The following is a 22,329-nucleotide window of genomic DNA, read 5'->3' as shown; positions in this document are numbered from 1 at the left end:
TCATGGACGAGCACACGAGTACACAGCATGGACAGCCTTCATTTGTTCCTAGGGCTGTCCAGCCTCTCAACTCCTAATCCCCCCCCCCCCCCCCAAACAGACACAAACACCTCTCATCCTATATGTAGTCTTTCTAAGCTGTGAACGTTTCTCAATGTACCTACCTCCTTTTTAAATATGCCATGCACCTTAACCCCATTCTGCTTTATTTGATCTTCATGCACTACATCACTTTATTCTATTTATATCAGCTTTCATCAGCTCTGGTTACAGTCTATTCCTCTTGTCTCTTTATCCACCATTGCACTATGATCACTTTATTCATTGATTATATATCTTACAGCTTTTTATATTGAGTTCTGTTGTTCTAATATTTGCCATGCACCACTATCACTTTATCATTTAGTACTACTTGCACATAGCTCTGTATATTTATCTCCCGTTAACTGCATACAGTTCTGTTTACATCTGTTTACATCTGTTAGTCCGATCTCTGACCAAATACATCTCTACTATTTTTTATCTCTTTTGTATTTTAACTTTAGATAGATAGATATATAGGAACTTTATTAATCCCTTGTGAAGGTTCTCTCAGGAAATTCAGAATTTATGTTTCAGCCTAGGATAAAAACATGTGACGACTGGATAACAGCATGGCCTCTGATCCTGACCACGCTCTGAACACAGAATATGAACTATTTCCATCAAACCGGAGATACAGGGTCCCACCTTAAATAAGGTCAGACTAACTTAAACATGAAAAGAGACTCAACGTGCAAATACACATGTTTTTTTTTTTGCATTAAATATATCCGTAAAAAGACAAAAATGAGATCTTTTGGGTCGACAAACTCTGGTTTTGTTCTTTACTTCTGTGATTCTAAAAGTCAGGATAAAAACATGTGACGACATGGCCTCTGATCCTGACCACGCTCCGAACACAGAACTATTACCATCAAACCGGAGATACAGGGTCCCACTTTAAATAACTGAAACACTCTTTGTTCACCAGTTAATACTACAATGGATATGAGGAGCTGAATCTCAGATCAAAGCATGTTTAAGGCCTCTGAATATTTGTTTGGTGTTTGAATGTTGTGTCAGATCTTTGTATCTTGTCTTTAATTTCTATGTTGCAAATGGAGCCGCTGTGATACAAGACACATTTTAGACCATGTCTGACAATAAAGTAGTATCAAATCAAATCAAAAACTCACATGCTGTAAACCCATATTCCTGAGTTTGCAGAGATTTGAGCATAATTGTCCACCATGGTCAGCCTCACAGTTTTGCATGTTAGCATGTTCAGCGAGAACACTTGAGGTTGATGTGAAGGCTATTGGTTTTTTATTTAGTCGTTTTTTTTCTCTGGAAATTTTAACAACTACACCATGAGATGAAATTTGCAGATTTTAAAACAGTCAGCACTGCCATATACGGTATTATTAGTGTGAACCAATTGCAGTAACCTGACTCAAAGTGTCTATGTGTCATATTTCAAGGTAATCTGACCTGAAGTAATTTCTGAAAAGTTTGTTGAAGTTGTAAAAATAAATACAGTAGTACATATATGGCATTGTCATGTCCTGAAAATCTTCCACATTTTATTTTTCATGATAATTACTGTGACTTAATGTGGGCAACTTTTTTTACATGATGAGCAACAATTAGCCACTTCCTTTATTACCCATAAATGGGAAATTGAGTCGCGGAGTCGTCGAGGTAGTGTCGAGGTAGTTGCTCAACACGCCCTGATCGCAGCCTTTATAATGGCTGCCTGCAGGACAAGGAGACATTCAGCAACACACATGGAGACTTTCAATCTATGCGTTCTACTAAGCCTGGCAGTCACAGTTTACTGTGTGCCACTACCACAGGTGACTGTGCAGGATGAGACTTTTGCAGAGGTATGTATGCTTTTTTTGCTTTTATATGCATGTTTTCATACTATTCTGAATCATAGTAAATGTGGAAACCTTATTATTCTAGAAAATGTTAATATTAGACACAGGAAGAAAATGATTAGCTGCTTACTCTCTGCCCTCTCTAAATCAGCAAACAGATCACATCTTACTTCTTTTTACATTTCATAGCTGATGCATTGTTGGGTATTTAACTCTCAATCTCTGCTGCAGAGCTACCTGAAGAATTTCTTCAACCTTACGGAGGAGACAGGTCCGACTATCAGACGAGGAATCAGCCCTGTGACCAAGAAGCTGAGTGAGATGCAGAGATTCTTTGGTCTCCAGATCACCGGCAACCTGGATGCAGACACCTTAGCAATGATGAAGAAGCCCCGCTGCGGCGTTCCAGACGGAAAGATTGGTGAATACTCCATCTTCAACTCCAAGTGGCAGACGAACAGTCTCACCTACAGGTGAATGATCTGAACAATGAGTGTGTAAGAGAACCTGTTGGTTTCATGTAGCTACTCTGTGCATTGCATGTAAGTAACCATATGATTTTCTTCCCTTCAGGATCGAGAACTACACACCTGACATGTCCACATCAGAAATTGATGACTCCATAGAGAAAGCGTTTCAGGTTTGGGCCAATGTCACTCCTCTGAGATTCACAAGGATCTACAGCGGCATCGCTGACATCATGATCTCCTTCAGAAGAGGAAGTGAGTCTGAGTTAACTTCTTCTTTCCCATTTCCCAGTCTCTTATTCTCAGTACTTACTTTATTGGTTTTTTTTGGACTGTAGCCTCTTGGTTTCACAAGTAAAGAAAATGTGAGATTGTCTTATACCTGCATTCTTTGTAACGGCCTGTAGGGGGAGATTCCACTGGGTGCAAAAAAAGGTTTGGTTGTAGAAAAAGTCTTCTCAGTTGTTGTTCTCAGTTCATTTATTACCTCAGTAAACATTTTTATAGACTTTATTTCTAGAATCAAGTCTTCTTCAATGCAGCATGATGTTCAGGAAAGAGGCTGAGCACTGCGTTTCCACCCTCTTCTCCAAATATTTTCCATTTTGGCTTCTTAAACCAAGATGGCAACAGTGAAAATTATGAAATCCAATAACACATTTGGGCTTTTATTAATTTTAATTTCAGTTTCTTGCAACACATTGGAAAGCTACTGAACTGTAACACTAAGCTGCATTCTGAAAACCAAGACCAAGAATACAATATTTCTTGGTCAAGTTTTGCAAACCAAGTAGAATAACAAGCCATGATGAAATTTGTACTACGAGTAAATGTTCCTTCTAACAGCACATGGTGATTATTACCCATTCGATGGCCCTGGTAACACTCTGGCCCACGCCTTCGGCCCTGGTCCTGGCATTGGAGGAGATGCTCACTTTGATGATGATGAGACCTTCACTTTCCGCTCAAATTCAGGTCAGTTATATACTTATACTTTTGTTCCTTTTTTTTTCAGCTGAACATGAGTTGCAACTAAACTTGTAATTTGATGATCTCTGCTGTAGGTTACGTCCTCTTCATGGTGGCTGCCCATGAGTTCGGTCACTCTCTGGGATTGTCTCACTCTGATGATGCTGGTGCTCTCATGTACCCCTGGTACTCATACAGAAACCCTGAAACCTTTGTTTTGCCCCGGGATGACATCAATGGAATCCAGTCTCTCTATGGTGAGTTCTCATATTGGTGCATCTATTGGTGCAAGTGCTAAAAACATTTGACCAAAAATCCTTTAAGAAAGTTCTGCACAATTGTTGATGATGTCATACAACTCAATGATAAGCCGATTCTATCGAACCTCCAGGTCCAAACCCTGACAAGGATCCTTTTCAGCCAGGACCTGAGCCCCCCACCACCCCTGATTCCTGTGATTCAACCATGGTGTTAGACGCTGTTGCCACCCTGCGAGGAGAGATGCTCTTCTTCAAGGACAGGTATTGTAGACACACAGCTCATTTCTTAAACATCACTGTAAGTCACACAAAATCTGACTTTAAAACTACTTTCTATTCTTCTTTGTTCTTAGCTTCTTCTGGCGTAGCCACATTCAGAGCTCGAAATCTCAGCAAGTCCTCATCGCAAACTTCTGGCCAGATGCTCCCGTCAACATTGACGCCGCTTATGAAAGCCAAGTGTTGGACAGCGTCTTACTCTTCAAAGGTACAATATTAGTTCTGCAAATCAAACCAGAGCTCCTAATCAGAGCCAGACTAAGAATTTTTAAGATTTAAAATCACGTCATGTTTATACTAAAATCTTTTTTATTTCCTTACAGGTCGTCAAGTGTGGGCTTTCAGTGGCTATGATATCGTGCCCGGCTTTCCCAAATCTATCTCCAGTTATGGTCTTGATGAAAGTGTGCAGAAAGTCAATGCAGCTCTTTATGATGCAGCAACTGGCAAGACTCTGTTCTTCGTAGGCAGCAAGTACTACAGGTATGTTGAAATAACAAGAAGTAAGATTAATAACATGCACTGATTGTGGTTTGTATGAATCAGTCTAATTCCTGCTTCTGTTTCTTTAGTTACGACGAGGCCAAGAAGAGAATGGATAAGGGATTCCCCAAGAATGTGGATCAAACCTTCAACGGTCTGACCGGGGAGGTGACGGCAGCTTTCCAGTACAGAGGTGAGCAGCATTCAAATCTAATCTGTGTTTTTGGGAAATAAAAATCTACTGAATCAGAGCAAATTTGCACAGGAATTGACATGCTGTTCTGTTCTGCAGGTTTTACTTACATTTACAGTGGACCGTACATGTTTGAGTACAGCCTGAGGAGTGGCAGACTGTTCCGAGTGCTGAGGAACGACTATTTCCTGCGTTGCAATAAGAACTAGACCAGTTCAACCACTAAGGTGCTTACATAGCCACTCTGAGTGAGTGAAGGCACTATCGCTGTAAATGTGACAACATATTTTACAGAATTATATTGTTAAACATTTTCAGGTATAAACTTTATTGAAGTCCTTCCTGAGAAAAGCACCTAGTATTGTTTTGGTATATGTTTGTAACTTCTGAGCTTTTCACTTTTGCTATTTAAGATTAATTTATCTCTATTTTATGTATCTTATTTATCTTCATACTCATTGTTTGAGCATCTCTTTTAATATTCACCAAACTGTTTTAACTGTGTGTTTAATGAAGGTTAACTGATGACTACGGAGCATGTTGCATAAAAAGATTAATGACTGTTACAGATACACACACACCGACATTGCACTGAATTTGAAAACCATTGTGACAAGACAGATGAATGTATACCTGCAAATTTGTTTAAAATATGTGATGACACCAAGAATGTTCAATAAAAGTTGATTGAGAAGTAGTTTGATGTATCTTGTTATTTTTTTTATTTGATGTTTAGAGGATCTGCAGATTTGTAGAACAGAGTGATTTTACCATTCACCAAGAGCTTAAAAATATGTAATAAGATACAGTTTCTATAATGAATTGTAAAAAAAAACAAAAAACTAAATTAAACATGAAAAGAGACTCAACGTGCAAATACAAATGTTTTTTTTTTTTGCATTAAATATATCCGTAAAAAGACAAAAATGAGATCTTTTGGGTCGACAAACTCTGGTTTTGTTCTTTACTTCTGTGATTCTAAAAGTTCTTCAGTACTGTAACACCTTGTGGTACGTGTCTGTCCACTTCTTAACATGCGTAACTGCTCCAACAGTTAAACATCTGTAGGCCAACCAATGTAGAGACTTTATGTTTCAGCCTAGGATAAAAACATGTGACGACATGGCCTCTGATCCTGACCACGCTCCGAACACAGAACTATTACCATCAAACCGAAGATACAGGGTCCCACTTTAAATAAGGTCAGACTGAAACACTCTTTGTTCACTAGTCAATACTACAATGGATATGAGGAGCTGAATCTCAGATCAAAGCATGTTTAAGGCCTCTGAATATTTGTTTGGTGTTTGAATGTTGTGTCAGATCTTTGTATCTTGTCTTTAATTTCTATGTTGCAAATGGAGCCGCTGTGATACAAGACACATTTTAGACCATGTCTGACAATAAAGTAGTATCAAATCAAATCAAAAACTCACATGCTGTAAACCCATATTCCTGAGTTTGCAGAGATTTGAGCATAATTGTCCACCATGGTCAGCCTCACAGTTTTGCATGTTAGATTGCTCAGAGAGAACACTTGAGGTTGATGTGAAGGCTATTGGTTTTTTTATATTTTTATTATTAAGTATTTTTCAGGAATGGTGCGACAAGTGGACCTTGAGTGGTTAAATTTGGTTCTTATGGGAGAAAAACCTAATTGTGAGGTCCTAGTTAGCATCAGGGGTAAGCTGTGTATTTGGATTAAGTAGAAGGATAAGAGGAGGCTAGTTAAGGTTAGAAAAAAGGTTTTTACTTAGGCTGTCGGGTTTTAAGGTCAGTGATATGTCCTAATAATGATTTAATTATCCACCTCCATTCAATCATCCTCTGCATGGTCCCTTTCCCACTTTAAAACAGCAATATGTAACTCTGACACCTAGTGTTTAAAATGGGTACTTCAGTCCATATTAAAATCATTGGAAAGAGCTGTGTCCCCCCGCCCCCTCCTCCCTAGAGTGTTTGCGCATGCAGGTTGCCAAGTCACAGACACTGACGCTTCAGTGTTTAGCCAGCTCTGCATCAGTCTGTAAACCTTTCTGCATTCTAACCTCTCTCCATTTTTCAAAAGCATCTCCAATGTTGATCCTACACAGCAAAACGAAAAGAGTTACATTTTTGGTGTTGGTGAAATTTCAGCAAGTGCAGAGTTAATTCTACTCTGGATGGAGTCAAATCCCTGAAACTTTACTCTCAGTTGAAAAAGAGTTAGAGTCAAAATCGAGTGTAAAAACGAAGTGTCAAGTAATCAAATCTGTGTCACTGCAACATCTTTAACTCTTTTACTTTTCACTCTGAACTCTGAACCTGGATGTGACTCGTAAAGTGTTATTTATCCCTCCCCGCCCCCATAATGGAACACACACCGACAGAAGTCATGAAGACTGCAGACTGTGTTGACTTGTGGATTTAGCCTGATGTTGGCCGGTAAGAAAATAAAGTATTTTCAGTAAACGTTATGTTTTCATACAGATATTGATACTACTCTTCTTCTGTATGGTCTTTTTCAAATATTAGCCACTGTAACACTGTTAGCTTATTTTATGCTACAATATCTAGCTAGCCATCTTATTCTCCTCCTAAATAGCTTACTTACTCAATGATTTCATCTTGCTTCATCTTAAATTTGATGACAAGGACCATAGCTATGATAAATGTTTCAGAGATGGTGTCTCAATGAACTGTTTATTAAGTTAAGTATGCTAAATTTGCTGTTTGTGTGTTGGTATGATATCTCCTGTTAGGAAGACTAAAACTAGCATTATTTTTGTTAAACAGCAGAAAGATGTAAGTGAACGGTTTATGCTTGCTAAGCTGCCTTGCTCGTTCACGACTTGTCCGACAGCATGTTGCTCCGCTATCTTTATGCAGTTGTGCTATGAGATTATTAACTAAATGTTTTTTGTGTGTGTGTATTTTACTGTGTCTTTGGTGTGTCTTTTTGTGTGTGTGCATGCATGCGCAGGAGACTGAAGACAGTCCAACACAACACCTATGATGGCTTACGTGAGCTTCCAGGCCTCATTTCCAGACTGATAAGTAATATTGTAATGAAAATGAGAGAGCATACATTGTTTCATATTGCTGTATGTTTTACAAAGTGTTTTAAACGATTATGTGGTGCACATGTTTTAAAATAAATGTGTTTCAACCAAACATGATTTTTTTTTGTGTGTGTAATTTTCAGTTATTCATTAAAGCAATGTTTACACCTCACAGTGTTAAAATGAGGGTAACACTTTTCATAGTTTAAAAAGATACTCTGAAAGAGTGAATTTCTAACACTACATTGCAGTGTTGAGCAAAAGTGACACTGGTTGGTGTTACCTGGTGTTAAATTTTAACTCCAAAAAGAGTCAATAGTAACACTTAGTGTTAAGATACCAACTCTCAAAAAATCGTTAAATTAACACTTTGTGGTGTGGACCCATATAGACACTTAAAAAGTGTTAATATTAACTCTGATAGTGTTAATTTGAGTATGCTGATTTTCCTGTGTAGTTTTACCATGATTCTGGTCTTGATCTCATTAGAAAAATGCAGAGGCTTTTTAGGTCAGGTGGAGTCAGTTATATCTGAACCAGTTCGCTTGCCTGCTTCCATTGCTGCAAAACCTGTAGGTTTGCCTGGCAAAATGAGGGGCATCCAAAATGGTTGTATGAGGTAGACTTATAATCCGCCAACCTTACCTATTGTAGAATTGTAGACTAATAAGGACTGCAGCACAAAGGAGTTAGACTTAATGTAAGTGTGGTTAGATCAATTTATATGTAGATGATCAACATCCACACTTAACCACAAATTGTTAAAAATAGGATGGTCACTGATGAACGAGACGTGGTGGTAAAACATGGTGACATCAGCATGTAAAAATAGTTGAAGTAATACATTTAAGAGTGTCATCTAAAACAGAGACAGGACTCTTGGCTATAGATCGACCTGCTACATCAGAGTCTGATTTTAAATTACTTTTGAGGACATATTTTTATTATGAGGTATCCTAGTATATTCTGTGATGTATCCATGAAGCTATAATTCCTTATTTATTGTTTCTTTAACTAAAACATTTTGTAAAAGTTTTCATCTTTCATTGAATTGTTTCGGGTAGTTTATGTTTTATTCTTTAATTTAGCCACTGCTTTAGATTGTTCCTCTTTTATATGGTATGTCTTCTTGTTTTATTCCTTCATTTTTGTGTATTTTATTGTTGGGCATCCATGGTTTGTGAAGCACATTGCAACGCTGGTTTTGACCAAGTGCTATTCAAATATACCAGGAAACCGAATATATCTTTTTTGAAGTGTCATATCTTAAGTGAATGTTTCAGAAATTACAGGCCTATATCAAATCTCCATTTTCAAGTAAAATTATTGAAGAGCTTTTCTTCAGTTAAATAACTTCTTGACATTGAACAACAGCTTTGATGTCTTCCAGTCAGGTTTCTAACCCCATTACATCACTAGGACCGCTCTGGTCAATGTGTTTAACACAGACAGTGGCAGAACATCAGTGTTTGTTCTACTCAATCTTACTGTTATGTTCAAACATTTAATGTGGAGTTCCCCATGGTTCAATCTTGGGCCTCTTTTGTTTAACATCTCCGTGCTCCCACTAGTTCAAGTCATAAAAAACAAGCAAATAAGTTACCCTAACTAAGCAGATGACACAGATCTATTTTACAATGTCCCCAAGGCGACCAATGCCCCTTACAAGCACTGGGTAAATGCATAGAACAAATCAATGAGTGGATGTACTTTAATTATAAACCTCTGCACTGTAACTCTTGCTCTAATAATCTTATCATATTTTAACTTCTGTTTTAGCTATTTGTTTTCTTCTCTTTCATTTTTAAAATTTTGTCTTCATGTTTTTTTTGTAAAAAGGATTGCAGCTTAAACTTATTTGTCTTTGTGTGTGTGTGTGTGTGTGTGTGTGTGTGTGTGTGTGTGTGTGTGTGTGTCTGTGTGTGTGTGTGCGTGTGTGCGTGTGTGTCTGTGTGTGTGTGTGTCTGTGTGTGTGTGTGTGTGTGTGTCTGTGTGTGTGTGTGTCTGTGTGTGTGTGTGTGTGTCTGTGTGTGTGTGTGTGTGTGTGTGTGTGTGTCTTTGTGTGTGTGTGTGTGTGTGTGTGTGTGTGTCTGTGTGTGTGTGTGTGCGTGTGTGCGTGTGTGCATGTGTGTGTTTGTGTGTTTGTGTTTCTTTTCTTTTGTAGATGTGTGTGATGTACATGCGCTCTTAACCACACTGTTCCTAATAAGGAGGTCACTGACCAATGACACGTGTGTGGTTAAAGATGGTGACATCATGTGTTACTAAAAATGTAATAATAACACATACTATACGGTATATCATATATTATATCATTGTGTATTTTATATATAATGTTTCAAGATGAAGGTTGTGTTTAATTCAAAAGAATAAATAATATTAAAATAATCATCAAAGACAAGTCATAAGTGCATACATACAAGTTTCACAAAAAGGACAGTTGTGCTCCTCTTAGGGTCCAGGATTTAGAAACAGAGACCTCAATGTAGTTTCCCAAAATCTCTTAAATACAAGTTTAAGTTAAACCTCTATACATTAAGAAATAGATAACTTAAGATATATATACAAGGATTTTAAAAGTTTTTTCAGGGGTGCTGGTGCCTGCTCCTTTCCCGCAAGTCATTCCCCGCTCTCTTTCTCCCTGATTTCCGACTCTATCCACTGTCCTGTCTCTCTAATAAAGGCACAAAATGCCTTTAAAAAGTTATTTTTAAACTGAAAAACAACAGAAGTAGTTCTCATGTAGTCCAGCACCCATAAATATGTCAGAAAGTAAAAATAACTTATAACTATGATAATGTTATTGAAACTTTGTGAATTGTTGATGATGTAATAAAGTTCTAAAAGCGACGCACGGCCATAAACCCATTTCTGCAGCAGTATCAATGTTGTTAAGTGGATAGTGACTAAAGTTTTATAGCATGTTGTGCAACCTGTGGCATCTCCAAATAGTCCATAATATCTCAGGAAGCCCTGTTCAGGACATGACAAAGCATGTCTGTGTTGTTGGCTCACAAAGAACTTCACTATATCTTGTCAGCGTAATCAGCAGCCTGAGGGTGAGTGAGGACAGATTGTGAGGAAGAAACACTGACGTCAGGACAGGCTACCTAAAAATAAATCAAAATACAAATATCTGAATACCTTTACAAATATATGCTTGTGGAATACTTAATGTAAACAACACATTTCTACAATTAAAAAGGGGCCTACATCAAATACATTTTTGGTGCCTTAACTGACTACTCATGTAATATACTAAAGAGTATTACACAGTATAAGTATGAGGAAATAAACAGTTCTTCTCAACTTATAAGTGGGCATCTGGGTGAGCTTGGTGGTTGAAATTGAAAAAAATTGGATATCAGCACATCAAGTTAATTTCCCTATCACACATTTAATTTTCAAATCTGTTATCTGGTATAAGCATGCCATGCGTCATTTCCTTATGATGATATATTGTTTGGGGGATTTTTGCTGTCCGTCTGAGCAATTATAACCAAACTGTCTGTCATCCATATAAGGAAAACTTGAGTCACAGACCCGGGGTAAATGGTTGCTCAACACTCCCACCCCCCCAGCACTTCCACTTCAGACTCAGCCTATATAACAGCTGACTCCTGCACAGAAACACAAGAGGCATCCAACGAGGAAGCATGAAGTCATACAGCCTGTGCATCATACTAAGCCTTGCTCTCACAGCTCACTGTGCTCCAGCATCACCAGTCACCGTGCAGGATGAAGGTTTTGCAGAGGTAAGAGTCTTTACTGTGACTTGTCGTGCATGCGTTTTCACTATGCTTGCATTTAAGATGTGCTTAAGTAATACACATCATAACCAAACACTGGGTATGAAATTCCTTGCTTCTTTTATAACAGAGCTACCTGAAGAATTTCTTCAACCTTACGGAGGAGACGGGTCCGACTATCAGACGAGGAATCAGCCCTGTGACCAAGAAGCTGAGTGAGATGCAGAGATTCTTTGGTCTCCAGATCACCGGCAACCTGGATGCAGACACCTTAGCAATGATGAAGAAGCCCCGCTGCGGCGTTCCAGACGGAAACATTGCTCGATTCTCCACCTTTGGAGGCAACCTCAAGTGGCAGACAAACAGGCTCACCTACAGGTGATTGATCTAAATAAATAAAATGTGTGAAAGAGCTATTTTTCATCAGGTTTGTTTAAAAAATAACGTATTCCTCGTTTCCTTCCACAGGATCGAGAACTACACACCTGACATGTCTGTATCACAAATTGATGACTCCATAGAGAAAGCGCTTCAGGTTTGGGCCAATGTCACTCCTCTGAGATTCACAAGAATCTACAGCGGCACGGCTGACATCATGATCTCCTTTGGCAGCAGATGTGAGTCTGAAATATCTTTCAGTTGTAAAATATGTACTACAATGTTGCACTCAGATCAGAGCAGTCCTTCCATATTTTAAAGAAAGATACTCAATTACAAGTAGAAGTGCTGCAATTTAAAAAACTAAAATACTAATTTTAAAGAGATGGTTCCATGTTGGTTTACATCATTAGTCCATATGTTATTATCTCCGTAGACATGAGCAGCATTTTAAAGTTGATATTTCACATAAAGTAAATTATAAGATAACTTTATTGAATCCCGATGGGGGTTAGGGTTAGGGTTAGGGTTAGGGTTAGGGGAGTTCGATCCCCAGCTCCTACAGCAACATGTCCGATGCATCCTTGGACAAGACATTTAACCCGAAGTTACTCCTGTGGCGGCATATGAATGTGTATGAATGGGATTAGTTAATATACTAATGGACACTTTACACAGCAGACATCAAGGTGTGACTCTGCGGTGTAAAAGACCTTAAGTGGTCAGAAGACTAGAAAAGCGCTTTACAAGCTTAAGTCCGTTTACCATTTACCAAACTTTTGAAATGGATGAAGTCAAATCATGTCAAGTTTCTGAGGCATCTAAGTAGAACTCTAGTTTGCATTTGATTAAATTTTCTATTTAAGGAGAAAAAATCCAAAAGACCCCCAAAAAGCGCCTTAAACGTAAAAACACATACAGCACTTCCTGTTGTTCATATTTGAGTGCCATTTATCCTTTAATGACAGGCAATCAACCACAACTTAGGTTACATAAGTGTATCCTGAAAAAAAAAAGGAGACAACAATCTTTCCACTTATGGCATGTCACAGCTTGCAGCCATCTCTGAGCCACATTTTTTCTAGCTGTTGTTTTTGTACATTATTATAAATGGTGTTTCGATGCTTTAGCGGCACACACATTCTTGGTAAAAAAAAAATGTCCTGTTGAAAACTTGACCATGAGTAAATGTTCCTTCTAACAGCACATGGTGATTATTACCCCTTCGATGGCCCTGGTAACACTCTGGCCCACGCCTTCGCCCCGTCTCCTGGCATTGGCGGAGATGCTCACTTTGATGATGATGAGACCTTCACTTTCCGCTCAGACAGAGGTGAGTACATTAATGCATTTGCTCAAGTGCTGAATGACATGCTTGTTCTCAAGTAGGATATTTTTGGTTTGTGTGATCCTACATGTTATGATTATGATTGAATGCATTGCAATTTTTTTAAGACAAGCAAGGCAATACATTGCTAACCCATACGCAGTTTAGAAAATATATTTAATATAATTGATATGCTGAGAACAGCATTGATATTTACAGCATCTCTTTGAGCAGTCCTATGCAGTTAAGGATAAATCCTTACATCTTACTGATTCATTTTTATAGAGAATAAAATCCATATGACCACATGTTGGGACAGTCCTTCCACCACCAGTCCAGTGCCATAATAAGAAGTTTGATGGATACATCTAAGCTAAAAACAAAAAGTTGGATACTTGAACAAGTGTATCTGTATTCCCTGTAGGATTCGTCCTCTTCATGGTGGCCGCCCATGAGTTCGGTCACTCTCTGGGATTGTCTCACTCTGATGATCCTGGTGCTCTCATGTACCCCACGTACTCATACAGAAACCCTGACACCTTTGTGCTGCCGCGGGACGACGTCAACGGAATCCAGTCTCTCTATGGTGAGTACTCTTATATTGGTGCATCTATTGGTGCAGGTTTCCAAAAAAAAGTACTTGAAAATGATCCCTGAAAAACTCAAACTAATGCTCTGTTGTTAATCACTAAATTGTACTTAACCTGCAGGTCCAAACTCTGAAAAGGATCCTGCTCGTCCTGAACCTGAGCCCCCCACCACCCCTGATTCCTGTGATTCCACCATGGTGTTAGACGCTGTCACCACCCTGCGGGGAGAGATGATCTTCTTCAAGGACAGGTAGGAGACACACTGAGCAGCAGGTTGTTTAAACAACTGAAACCATTTGGTCTGGATCGTGTGCATAATGGTTATGTTCTTGTTTTTTCAAAAGCTTCTTCTGGCGTAGCAACCCTCAGAGTGTGACAGCTGAGCAGAAACTCATCACAAGCTTCTGGCCCAATGCTCCCTCCAATCTCGACGCCGCTTATGAAAGCCGACAGTCGGACAGAATCTATCTCTTTAAAGGTGCGTCTTCTCCCCTTACCTACCTGAAGCATCAATCTGATGCCACTTTAAAGTTAGTCTTAGTTTTCTTTGCTCTATGTTGTTAAATTATTTGTCTGTCTGCAGGTCGTAAGGTGTGGGCCTTCAGTGGCTATAAACCCGTGCGTGGCTATCCTAAAAAGCTAACCATTTTTGGTTTTCCAAGAGGTGTGACGAAAATTGATGCAGCCCTCTATGACGCAGAATCAGGAAAGACTCTGTTCTTTGTGGGCAACAATTACTTCAGGTTTGTTTAAGCAGTATGAACATTTGATATTTAGGTCGTTTACGTATGATGAAGGTTTACAGAATGGCGTATGCATGAATCTAATTCCTGCCTGTGTGTCTTCAGCTACGACGAGGCCAGAAGGAGAATGGATCAGGGATTTCCGAAGAGGGTGGATCAGACCTTCAGTGGTCTGACGGGGAAGGTGACTGCAGCTTTCCAGTACAGAGGTGGGTAGCATTCAAAGCTAACGTCAAAAATACAAAACTGAGAAAAACATTTATTGTTTCTCTAAAGCCAGAAAGCGAATGAGCGTAACTCTTTAAATCAACAAGTACTGAGAGTAACCCTGAGTGTCTGTCCCGCAGGTTTTTCTTACATCTACAGTGGACCGTACATGTTTGAGTACCACCTGCGGAGCGGGAGGTTGTTCCGTGTGCTGAGGAACAGCTACTTCCTGCGTTGCTCAAACTTCTAGACCAGTTTATAGCTGCATGTTGTTAATGTAGCCGCTTTGAATAAGAATGAATGTATACAGTGTTGAATAGTACACTTTAAATATTTCTATTTGTGAAATCATTGTTTTTTATATTCAAATGATAAAATGTAGCAAGAGTTGTAAACAATGCAGAATTCAAAGAATGTGTCAATAAAGTTTTATATTATTTATACACGTTTTCTGTACGCTCTTATTTTTTACTTTGTATTAATGTTGGCAACAAACCATTTTAGCCGTCCTGCATGGTTAGTAAAATAAAAGATCTTAGATCAAATTCATGGCTCTTCCACCTCTTAAGCTTTTGTTTGACTGGGCTTTTTACAGTCAGTCAGATTTAGAAATACAAAATATATTGATGAAACTTTTCTCTGTAGGGCAGTCAACCCTAAACCAAGCATTGAAGACAACTACCTCTAATAACTGCAGCAAGGTCCCTCATGTATTAGGCTCCTACACCAAGGCTGAGAAATAATCTTATCTCCGACAGATAGCCTACAGGTGTAGTTTAACACACACATTTACACATATGTTAAATTGTGCATCAGCTGCTTTGATGTATTTAGGTTTTGAGGGCGGCAGTAGCTAAGTTTGTAGGAACTTTTGGGTTGGGAAGTCCCGGTGTGGACCAAGTTGGGAAATTGGTCTAGTTGCTGGAAAGGTGCCAGTTCACTTCCTGAGCACTGCCGAGGTGCCCTTGAGCAAACACTGAGGTATACCCCCACCAGCTCAGGAGCGCTCGCTGTCACTCTGACATCACTCCATTAGTGCATGGCCATAGGATCCTGTTTGTTCATGTTTGTGTAGCATGTCAACAGAGTGAAAAACAGAATTTCCCCTCGCAGGATTAATAAAGTATTCTTCTTCTTCTTCTTCTCAAATGTTAAAAAAAACAGGAAATTAGCTCGGAGAAGGCTGCAGGCACTGGCAACATGACAACAGTGGAGCAGCCACATTTCTTGATGTTGCCTTGAATTTCTGATATGTCTTGCATCCTAAATCCTTGAAATACTCACATCAGGTAATTTAGAACAAGGTCAAAGCAACAGACAGGGATTGTGCGTGTTTTCAGTTGTAATAGGCCATGAAGTTAATACTTAAATGTGATTAAATGAAGAACTGAGTACAATGTTCATTCCACAACAACTTACTTTGACAAGACAAGACACATAGTCTGATGTTTTTTTTGAAACACTTATCTGATACATAACAATGTTTGGATGGTTCATGTCCATCATGTTCATGCAGGCCTAACCTTCTCCAACACCTAACACCCCCACATCCCCACCCCCACACATACATACACACTCAATCCTGTTGTCATCACAAAACTTCTTACCTGATCTTTTTTTATTTATTTGGACTGTTCATGTTCAGACTCTTGCAGGAATGTTTTATTGCCCCATCATGCATCTTTTCCTGCTCATTACCACCCAACCAAAACAGTGACATCGACAGTTTCAGGGAATAACCGAATAGTGCGTCAGGACTTTTCATCCGAGCAGAACCTGAGAGGACGAGTTGCTGGATTTGATCTTCTCTGCAGGAGTGAAAAGGAGTCATCATGGAGGGTTCACTGCCTCTGATGATAGTTGTGATTGTGGCTCTCTGTGGAGCTGTGCCGCTCCCTACACCCAGCCAAGAAGAGATCTCTAAAGCGCAGGTAAACATGTGACGCTCCAGTGATTGAATTGTTGTGCTGTTTGTTGATGTCACATCACCCTGATGTGTAAGAAAAGGAAGGTCAATCAGTGTTTCTTTGTGATTCTGCAAGATCCATTCTCTTTCAACAAAGTCAAACAGAAAAGATCCCCTTTTTGATTGTTTGACAGGAAGGAAAACATACACAACCAACTTTCAGACATATTGATTTCCTACCTATGCCTTTATGGACAAAATGAACATCTGAATTTGGGGCTACATGTGTCAAGGTTTTCTGCAGAACATAGAAATATCTCCACATGCATCCTTTCTAATCTGTATCTTGACCTCATCTGGAGGTGTCAGTGTTGCACGTTTACAGTTTACCCTGACTGTTCCATCAATCACTCAAAAATGATCCACTCTTAAAAACATGTAATTCTCTTTTGTTGGTGCAATTTTAGTTATTTTAGTGGTTAAACTCTTGTACTTTTTTAATCCCTTGAGGGGAAATTGAATTTTTTACTCTGTTGTCGAACATGCTACACACACATAGGCTGAAATACACACACATGCACAAACAGGATCCTGTGGACATGCACTAATGGGTAGATATCAGAGTGTGTGTGTGTGTGGGGGGGGGGGGGGGGCTCCTGAGCTGGTGGGTTGCGTTTCGTGTTTACTCAATGGCAACTCCACAGTGCTCAGGAAGTGAACTGGCACCTCTCCAGCTACCACACTAATTTCCAGATTTAGTGAGCCGGGACTTGAGCCGGTGCAAAACTCCAGTTCCCAACCCCAGTCCCTATAGACTGAGCTACTGATGCCCCACATCAGCATGTAAATACATAATACATAATAATAATAATGCATTTTATTTATGGGCGCCTTTCATGTCACTCAAGGTCACCTTACAGAAACAGCAGTAACACAGTGAGTTAAGACAAGAACACAATCAACTACACAAAAACAGCAATAGTAAAAAAAGGGCACGGTCAGACACAATAGGCAAATCTAAAAAGATGTTTTTGAGCTTTGATTTGAAGGTGGGGAGAGGGTTAATGTCACGAATGGTTTGTGGGACGGAGTTCCAAAATGTTGTTTTAGCATCAGCTCTGTGATGAGGTGATACAGATTTGAAATCAAAAGGGTTACAACCTTGAATTAAATTTGAATTATACATTATCTTTTCACTTTTCTCAACATTCTTCATTTCCATTTGAATACGTCCATGTATCACCAGAGAGACTGATCATGTGTTGCTTCTCCCTGTCCTCTGTCCAGGAGTATCTGTCTCAGTATTTCTCAGACGTCGGTGTCAGTGCGCCCAACAGCATCTGGCGCAGCTCTCTGGACTCTTTTGATGACACTCTGAGAAAAATGCAGGAGTTCTTTGGGCTGGAGGTGACGGGTCAGCTGGACTCAAATACCATAGAAGTGATGGCTCAACCGCGCTGTGGTTACACGGATGTGACCAGATACAGCCATTTTGCGGGTAATCCCAAGTGGCGCAAGCCTTTGATAACTTACAGGTAATGCATGACACTAAAACATAAATCAACACGTTTCTTCAGAATTCTTCATAATACAATGAAGATTCTGGTGTGTGTTTTTCTAAACCATTTGCACTTTAACATCATGGTAGGATAACTCAATACACTCCAGACCTGAATCAACGTGATGTGGACGCCGCCATAGCCAAGGCTGTGAAAGTCTACAGCGACGTCATTCCTCTGGATTTTAAACAGGTCTACAGTGGAACGGCTGACATGATGATGAAATTCAAGGGTCGAGGTATTTATCTGTCCTCTGTACTTTTTAAGAAAATGCCTTATCTAATTTAAACTACAACTCTGCTTTTCTAAAAAACCAGACCACGAGGACTTTGCTCCTTTCGATGGACAGGGTGGGGTCTTAGCTCACGCTTTCTCTCCCGGTGAGGGCCTTGGAGGGGACGCCCATTTTGATGAAGATGAAACCTGGACTCTAACCTCATCAGGTACTTGGGATTTAGTTGTTGTTGTTTTTTTTAACCTAGGCACTATTCTACACATTTTGAGGTCTACATGACTAATCTACTCAAGCATGCTTGGACTTGCTTAAGTAGATTGCTTCCTTGATAAGCTGCTAAATACATTTTCACCTGAAAAACAGTGCCTGACAATTTCAGAAAGGATCACTGCAGGGACGGACCTTCAAGGCTGTCGGAGGATGAAATATAAGCTTTTTTTTTTTTTGAAGCATTTTCAAAACTGTTTTTCATCATTCCTTCTACCAGTACCAGCATTCCTCCTTAGGGAATCTTTGTAATTGAGATGACCCGCAGGAACTGTATCATTGTGTCTCTGCAGGAACAAATCTCTTCTTGGTGGCAGCACATGAGTTAGGACATGCACTGGGATTAGGCCACTCTAAGGTCAAGACCGCCCTGATGTTTCCCACCTACCAGTATGTGACCACTGAGGACTACGAGCTGTCTGAGGATGACAGACAGGGAGTCCAGGCTCTCTATGGTGAGAGATTATGCTAATTCACAGACTCATATTTACAGAAATCCTCATTTACCTACATGGACTCGTCTTCGTTCTTTCTAAAGGAGCCAGGGAAACATCTGCTCAACCGACAACTAAACCTGACCCAAACCCAAAGCCCACCAAAAGGCCAGCACCAAAAAGACAACCCAACCCTGAACCAGATCCTGAACCCACATCAGAGCCTCCTCCAGACCGGTGCAGCAGGTACCTGATCTTTGACGCTGCAACCTCCATCAACGGAAGCCTTCACTTCTTCAAAGACGGGTGAGACTTTTATTCACAGGTTCATCTCGCCTCTCTACTCTCAATGTCCTGTCTCTCTCTGCCCTATCCAATAAAGGTTAAAAAACAAAAAAACAGATAAAAACCGAAAGGCCTATAACTAATCAGAGGAGTTTGAAAATGGTGTCCAAACTTATATTAACAATAAAATAAATGCAGCTGGCCTCACCTTTCACCTGACAGAATCGATATATTAATGCGACTCTCAGATTGTTGTTTGTTGGTTGTCTTTTTTTTGCCATTTTAGTTCAACAAAAAAAGCTGCACAAATAAGGCAGTTAAATGAAAGTTAATAGCTGTTTTTAATACTTGGCTGCTTTCATTGTATCATAGAATAAAGTGCTTTCTTGTGTCTTTGTCAGACATTTCTGGAAGAGAGGCAGCTCCTGGGACGGCATCAGTGTGGAGAAAATCGAGTCTGTGTGGCCTGGAATCAAAAAAGTGGATGCCGCTTATGAGTACAAGAAAACAAACACAGTCATTTTCTTTGAAGGTACAAAATTAGTTCAGTTAATAAGCCAACAAGTGGCTTTTTGAGGAGTGGTCTTTTTGTGAATTTAAATGTTGAAAGGTTCTGAAGAAGGGAATGAGTCACCTGATAACACCTAGTTGTATGGACCCGCGACTGATACATCTGAATCTGCATTTATGTTTTCTCATAAGAAGTTATTTTTACATAACATATTGTCCAGACAGGACTGCTCGAGGAGGGGAAGAAATGGTTTCATCATGAGTTTACAGTAATGATTCTGAGCATGATACCTAAACAGACCTGTGACAAGTAAATCAAAAGTCTGTGGCACGTGTCGCCTGCAGCTTCCTCAGGTTCGCCCAGCACTTGTTCGCTCACAAAAAAGTAAAGTTATTTTGTGTGCCACAGACTTTTGATTTAGGCTGTGCACGGGGTTTCCCTGTCGGCCATTTAGAAAAAACCTGAGACAAGGTTTAGTTTGATTTCTATACAATACATTTTATTAAAGACGTGTTTAAGAAAGCAGCCCTTTTAAGTACATTTTTAGAATCAAATACGCCTGTGACAGACACTGACCGATTGTGTTGTAATGTAATTTGAAGCTTAGACATGCACAGACTGGATTCTGGCTCGTTCTGCAAAATGCACATCCCTCTCCTTCTGGTGACCAAAGTTACACTTACTATGAAAAGGTAAAAGATCCCTCAGGTCGGGAGTGCCTAGCCTAGCGGTCCTTGTCCCTCTGGCTGTGGGTTTGAGTCCGACCTCGGCCCTCTGCTGCATGTCACCCCCCACTCTCTCGTCTCAACATTTCCTGTCTCTCTTCAGCTGTCCTATCCAATAAAGTCCCAAAAAATAACTTAAAAAAGATCCAGGTCAGTTGGGAGCAGACACTCTATGGCGATGGAAAGTTTAATGACTGTATTGTTAGTTATGTTTCCTTCTCTACTCTGCTAATCTATTTTAAAAGTCCTGTTTGTCAACAGAGCTGTCAATCATGACGTTACACCCACATTTCTTTTTGCATTAAATAACTAATTGAAGCTAAACTACAATAGAAGAATGAACACCTGGACATAAATCAGCATTATAAAAACTATTATGACATGTTCTGATCTCTCTCTCTAACAAAAATCTGTTTGACATGTATTTTAGTTTTATAGTTTGACCCATGTCCCATCTGTTAACATGGAGGAGGCCGCAGCCAGTCAGCAGGGGGAGCTCTAATCTTTTGGCTTCACTCGCATGCAGCTGTAGCTCCATCCATCTTAATATACAAGTTATGCTCAGGTTATTTTTTAAGAACAAATTTGACCTTTTCTCTTCACAGGGGATCACTACTGGGGGATCAATGGGAACACTGTCCTTCCTGGTTATCCCAAACCTATCAGCGACTTTGACCTCCCCTCATCCGTCACCAAGGTGGATGCTGCTGTCTATGTGCCGTTCACAAGTAGAACCCTGATCTTTGTGAGGGGAAAATACTGGAGGTGAGTCGTCTCGAGGACCCATGAATCTGAACATATGGTATAGAAAGATAATGCATATTGAGAAACACTTCCATGTATTTCCCTTTTAGCTACAATGAAATGCTAGGCAGAATGGACAGCGGTTATCCAAAAACCATCAGCATTGAGCTGAGTGGAATCGGCTACAATGTGGATGCTGCTTTTCAGAACAGAGGTGAGTAAAAGTCATTCATCGATCCCTGAAAAGGAGGATATTAAGTTCCTTTTTGGCAGATACCGATGATGAATCTGTCATTTCAGGTTACCTGTACTTTTCATCTGGATTCAGACAGACCGAGTACCACTACGAGCGCAGACGAGTGATTCGCACTATGTTAAACAATGGGTGGATGGATTGCAATTAAAGAAACAAAGACCAGAGACACAGAAAAAGACACACACGCATACACACACATACAGACACATGCACACACTCGCAAAAACATGTTACCACACAATAACAGATGACAGTTCATGTCTTCTTCAATTACTCCTGAGTAGCTTTTCATGCTTTTTTCCCTGTAGAGTTTAGTACATAATAAATAAAAGCATTCTGTAATAAGACATCTACTTGCTATCTCTTTTTATGCATCAATGAACCAGATTTTAAAGTGCAAAACATCAAGAGTAGATGAACTGCTTCTTTATAATGCCTGAATGTTGTGTTAGTTTTTTATGTGAGGTGATAGACAGTAAATAAAAGGTGGACGTGGTCATCGTAGTATCACTCTAGCCTCAAGTTTAAAGTGACTACAAAATGTAAGAAACACATTAAATATGTTTTGTCAAACATGGTTTCTGTCCAGTCATTTCTTATCATGCAGATTTATGCTGATGTGGATTTTTCTGATCATTTTAAGTTTGACTAAATTCTCTGAAGTGAAGATAATTGATTAAAAATCCTCATGTACAGAGGTATTATCAGCTCCATGTTTTTAAGTATCAATATAAATGATTAGGTCATAAGATTAAAAACACTGATGCATCAGCACATTGTTTTTAAATGTTGGAATTGGAGCTACTGTAATGCATGT

General features: G+C 39.5%; 3 protein-coding genes across 3 annotated transcripts; all 3 read left to right on the top strand.

Moving 5' to 3' along the window:
* Positions 1 to 1,760: 1,760 nt before the first annotated feature.
* LOC109982123 (matrix metalloproteinase-18) lies at positions 1,761 to 5,252 on the top strand. The gene is made up of 10 exons (XM_029276878.2): positions 1,761 to 1,907; positions 2,136 to 2,377; positions 2,478 to 2,626; positions 3,218 to 3,346; positions 3,436 to 3,597; positions 3,732 to 3,861; positions 3,954 to 4,087; positions 4,203 to 4,362; positions 4,452 to 4,555; positions 4,655 to 5,252. The coding sequence occupies exons 1-10, from the start codon at positions 1,770 to 1,772 to the stop codon at positions 4,762 to 4,764; spliced, it is 1,458 nt and encodes a 485-aa protein (XP_029132711.2). The 5' UTR covers positions 1,761 to 1,769; the 3' UTR covers positions 4,765 to 5,252.
* Positions 5,253 to 11,194: 5,942 nt separating this feature from the next.
* LOC136176962 (collagenase 3-like) lies at positions 11,195 to 15,033 on the top strand. The gene is made up of 10 exons (XM_020631204.3): positions 11,195 to 11,351; positions 11,476 to 11,723; positions 11,814 to 11,962; positions 12,928 to 13,056; positions 13,475 to 13,636; positions 13,761 to 13,890; positions 13,985 to 14,118; positions 14,224 to 14,383; positions 14,489 to 14,592; positions 14,731 to 15,033. Exons 1-10 carry the CDS (start codon positions 11,253 to 11,255, stop codon positions 14,838 to 14,840), a joined length of 1,425 nt encoding a protein of 474 aa, XP_020486860.2. The 5' UTR covers positions 11,195 to 11,252; the 3' UTR covers positions 14,841 to 15,033.
* Positions 15,034 to 16,203: 1,170 nt separating this feature from the next.
* mmp30 (matrix metallopeptidase 30) lies at positions 16,204 to 22,085 on the top strand. The gene is made up of 10 exons (XM_020631202.2): positions 16,204 to 16,521; positions 17,784 to 18,031; positions 18,145 to 18,293; positions 18,373 to 18,498; positions 18,851 to 19,012; positions 19,096 to 19,297; positions 19,678 to 19,808; positions 21,118 to 21,277; positions 21,367 to 21,470; positions 21,557 to 22,085. The coding sequence occupies exons 1-10, from the start codon at positions 16,423 to 16,425 to the stop codon at positions 21,658 to 21,660; spliced, it is 1,485 nt and encodes a 494-aa protein (XP_020486858.2). The 5' UTR covers positions 16,204 to 16,422; the 3' UTR covers positions 21,661 to 22,085.
* Positions 22,086 to 22,329: the final 244 nt, after the last annotated feature.

This window comes from Labrus bergylta, chromosome 14, assembly GCF_963930695.1.
Source record: "Labrus bergylta chromosome 14, fLabBer1.1, whole genome shotgun sequence".
NCBI classification, from domain to species: domain Eukaryota; kingdom Metazoa; phylum Chordata; class Actinopteri; order Labriformes; family Labridae; genus Labrus; species Labrus bergylta.
This window is presented reverse-complemented; position numbering and strand designations above follow the sequence as displayed.

Excerpts from the sequence above, each read along its gene's own strand:
- LOC109982123 (XM_029276878.2), top strand. The coding sequence starts at position 1,770 with ATGGCTGCCTGCAGGACAAGGAGACATTCAGCAACACACATGGAGACT. Across the intron at positions 2,627-3,217 it reads GATCTCCTTCAGAAGAGGAA|CACATGGTGATTATTACCCA; the intron begins GTGAGTCTGAGT and ends TCCTTCTAACAG. Across the intron at positions 4,088-4,202 it reads CAGCGTCTTACTCTTCAAAG|GTCGTCAAGTGTGGGCTTTC; the intron begins GTACAATATTAG and ends ATTTCCTTACAG.
- LOC136176962 (XM_020631204.3), top strand. The coding sequence starts at position 11,253 with ATGAAGTCATACAGCCTGTGCATCATACTAAGCCTTGCTCTCACAGCT. Across the intron at positions 11,352-11,475 it reads AGGATGAAGGTTTTGCAGAG|AGCTACCTGAAGAATTTCTT; the intron begins GTAAGAGTCTTT and ends CTTTTATAACAG. Across the intron at positions 14,384-14,488 it reads GTGGGCAACAATTACTTCAG|CTACGACGAGGCCAGAAGGA; the intron begins GTTTGTTTAAGC and ends GTGTGTCTTCAG.
- mmp30 (XM_020631202.2), top strand. The coding sequence starts at position 16,423 with ATGGAGGGTTCACTGCCTCTGATGATAGTTGTGATTGTGGCTCTCTGT. Across the intron at positions 18,294-18,372 it reads GATGAAATTCAAGGGTCGAG|ACCACGAGGACTTTGCTCCT; the intron begins GTATTTATCTGT and ends CTAAAAAACCAG. Across the intron at positions 18,499-18,850 it reads CTGGACTCTAACCTCATCAG|GAACAAATCTCTTCTTGGTG; the intron begins GTACTTGGGATT and ends GTGTCTCTGCAG.